Genomic DNA, 2,336 nt, shown 5'->3' with positions numbered 1-2,336 from the left:
TTGAGGAGAAAATTTCGGTGCGGTCTAGGGTGAGGACGGCAACTGAGGATAAGAGGGTTTTGACGGCGAACTTTGTGCCTTCGATTGTAGCATTTTCGAGGGTGGCGGCAAAGGAATTCTGTGGAGGCGATGGTGGTGACTGCGTGGGTAACGCCGTGGGCAGGGGCGGCGTTTGTGGATAAGACAGTGGCGCAGCCGGCGATGGGGGCGGCGAGAGCGGAGGTGCAGAGAGCGGCTCGAGAGCGAGAGACGAGACGTCACAGAGAGAGAGAGAGAGAGAGAGAGAGTGCCGAGAGAGAGAGAGTGCAGAGAGAGAGAGAGCAGAGAGAGAGAGATTGAAAATGGCGACAACAGTGCCGAGCAGCAGCAGCAGCACGCCCACGGCCCGAGCCAGAGCGAGGAGACGGAACGGCCGAGCCGACAACGGAGGCAGCGAGCAAAAAGGCAGCGCGGCGCGGCTCGCGCGCCGCGTGCGCCAAGCAGCCGAGGCTGCCGAGGAGGCCGAGGAGGCCGAGGAGGCCGAGGAGGCCGAGGAGGCCCCCCCCTCCCCCCCGGCGACTCGAACCGGAAGCCAGTCGACGCACGAACGGAACGCTCGCACATCACCGGATATGTCAACTCGCAGCAGCGAGGCAGCAGCTCATATACAGTGGACTTTACTCAAAGCAGCGCAGAAGCGCTCGCAGAGCGGTGCGCAGCGCCGCGCACGCCACGCCGCGGGCGGTCGGACGAGCGCAGCGTACGTCGGCCGCGAGCCGCGTCGCCAGCCGTCTCGCGAGATAGCGGCGCCACCACGTGCGCGCAGCAGCCGCCGCGGCAGAGACGAGCCGCGGCGACGTCCGCTAACTGCCATTGGCGGTTAATTTAAGAATTCTTCAACCCCGGGATTTCCCACCGCCTCTTCTCGAAAAAGAAAAATCTTGAATTGCCGCGAAATGGCCCTTTCGGCCTGCTTCACCGCCGCCTCGCGACGGCTGACGAGACAATGCGCCCTGCCTTTGCCGCTACGGCGGCACCTCTGCTCCTCGAGTGACGACGACATCCCCGGCCTCCGCCGCAACGCCTTCCGAAAGCCACCGGCGGACGGCGCCGTCGGCCCAGCCGCAAAGCGCAAGATTCTGGCACGCCAGAAGGCGATAGCGCTCGAGACGGCGCCGAAGACGGGTCCGATTGCGAGGGTCGCGCAGGTCTCGCTCCGGGTCGGTGCGCGGGAAGCTCTCGTCGACGATTACGTCGCGAGCGCCAAGTCTGCCTACGAGGCGCCGGCCGCCGCTCCGTGTACTTTGTTTATGGCGCTCTTGCGGCCTGTCGACGCGCCGCTCGCCCCGCCTGCCCCGTGCGCAGGGCCAGCCGGGCTTCCTCGGGGCTCTCCTCCTCTTCGACGGCCAGACGCGCGCGCAGTCGATCACTCTGTGGGAAAAGGAGGCGGGCCTGCGCCTCTCTCGCTCCTCGCGAGCCCCTCTCACAGTCCGGTCGCAGTCACGCCAGCAAGGATGGCCCGCCGTGGTCCAGTGTTGAGTCACGAGTGTCCAATCCCAGCCTCACGAGAGGAGAAGACCGAACAACGAGCGAGAGCGAACGAGCGAGAGAGGGAGGGAGCGAGGTGTGGCATGTCGGTCACTCAGGCCGACCCGCCCGTGCCTCTCTCTGCCCAGGAGTCGCTCGACGCCGCGGTGGGCACAGAGCGCTACGGCGCCTCCAGTGCCAGGTCGCCCAGCCTTGCAGGCGACACGTCCATGACGCGTCCGTGACGCCTCTCAGGCTCGGCCATGCAAAAGCTGGGCGCACGTGCAGCCCGTCACACGCCTGGTGGCGGCGGGCACTCGAACCACAAGCAGCATTGGAGTTAGGCTCCCACTTTGCCGAGCCCCCCGAGACACGGACTTGGGAGCTGGGTGCCGCCGCTGTCGTGTGCCCCAAACTCGAGGCTTTAGGAGCGAGACGAGCGGCGCGTCGGGTGAGCGGTAGGCGCGGCCACCTTTGTGCCCATGCAAGGCGGCCCCTCCATCTCCGTCGTGCAGCGATCGGTGTGCCGAGAGCAGCGCCCGAGAGAACCCGCGGACCGTCTGCCCGCCTCTGGCCACGCCCGCCTCTGGCCGTGGAGATGCGGGGGAGAGCCCGGCCATTGCCCCACATCCAATCCCGCGGTGCGGAGGAGTGGACGCTGTTTTGCCTTGCCTTGCCCGCCTCTCTCGCAGGTGCGGCCAACGTCGGTGCAGACGACCCCCGTCGAGATGGAGGCGCGAGAGTGAGTGTGGGGATGGGGCGCGAGAGTGAGAGTGGGGGTTGCGAGAGTCCACGAGCCCCGTCGAGATGTCCCCTGGGGGGGGGGGGGG

At 67.0% G+C, this 2,336-nt stretch overlaps 1 protein-coding gene across 1 annotated transcript; it reads left to right on the top strand.

The window, feature by feature from the left end:
* Nucleotides 1–935: 935 nt before the first annotated feature.
* On the top strand, nt 936–2,252 carry EMIHUDRAFT_225410 (hypothetical protein; the record flags this gene model as incomplete). Its single annotated transcript, XM_005789903.1, has 6 exons — nt 936–1,187; nt 1,345–1,467; nt 1,656–1,701; nt 1,762–1,845; nt 1,969–2,027; nt 2,199–2,252. 6 exons carry the CDS (start codon nt 936–938, stop codon nt 2,250–2,252), a joined length of 618 nt encoding a protein of 205 aa, XP_005789960.1.
* Between the last annotated feature and the right edge of the window lie 84 nt (nt 2,253–2,336).

Source organism: Emiliania huxleyi (assembly GCF_000372725.1).
Source record: "Emiliania huxleyi CCMP1516 chromosome Unknown EMIHUscaffold_124, whole genome shotgun sequence".
Classification (NCBI taxonomy): domain Eukaryota; phylum Haptophyta; order Isochrysidales; family Noelaerhabdaceae; genus Emiliania; species Emiliania huxleyi.
The sequence above is the reverse complement of the archived record's forward strand: the minus strand, read 5'-3'. Positions and strand labels throughout refer to the sequence as shown.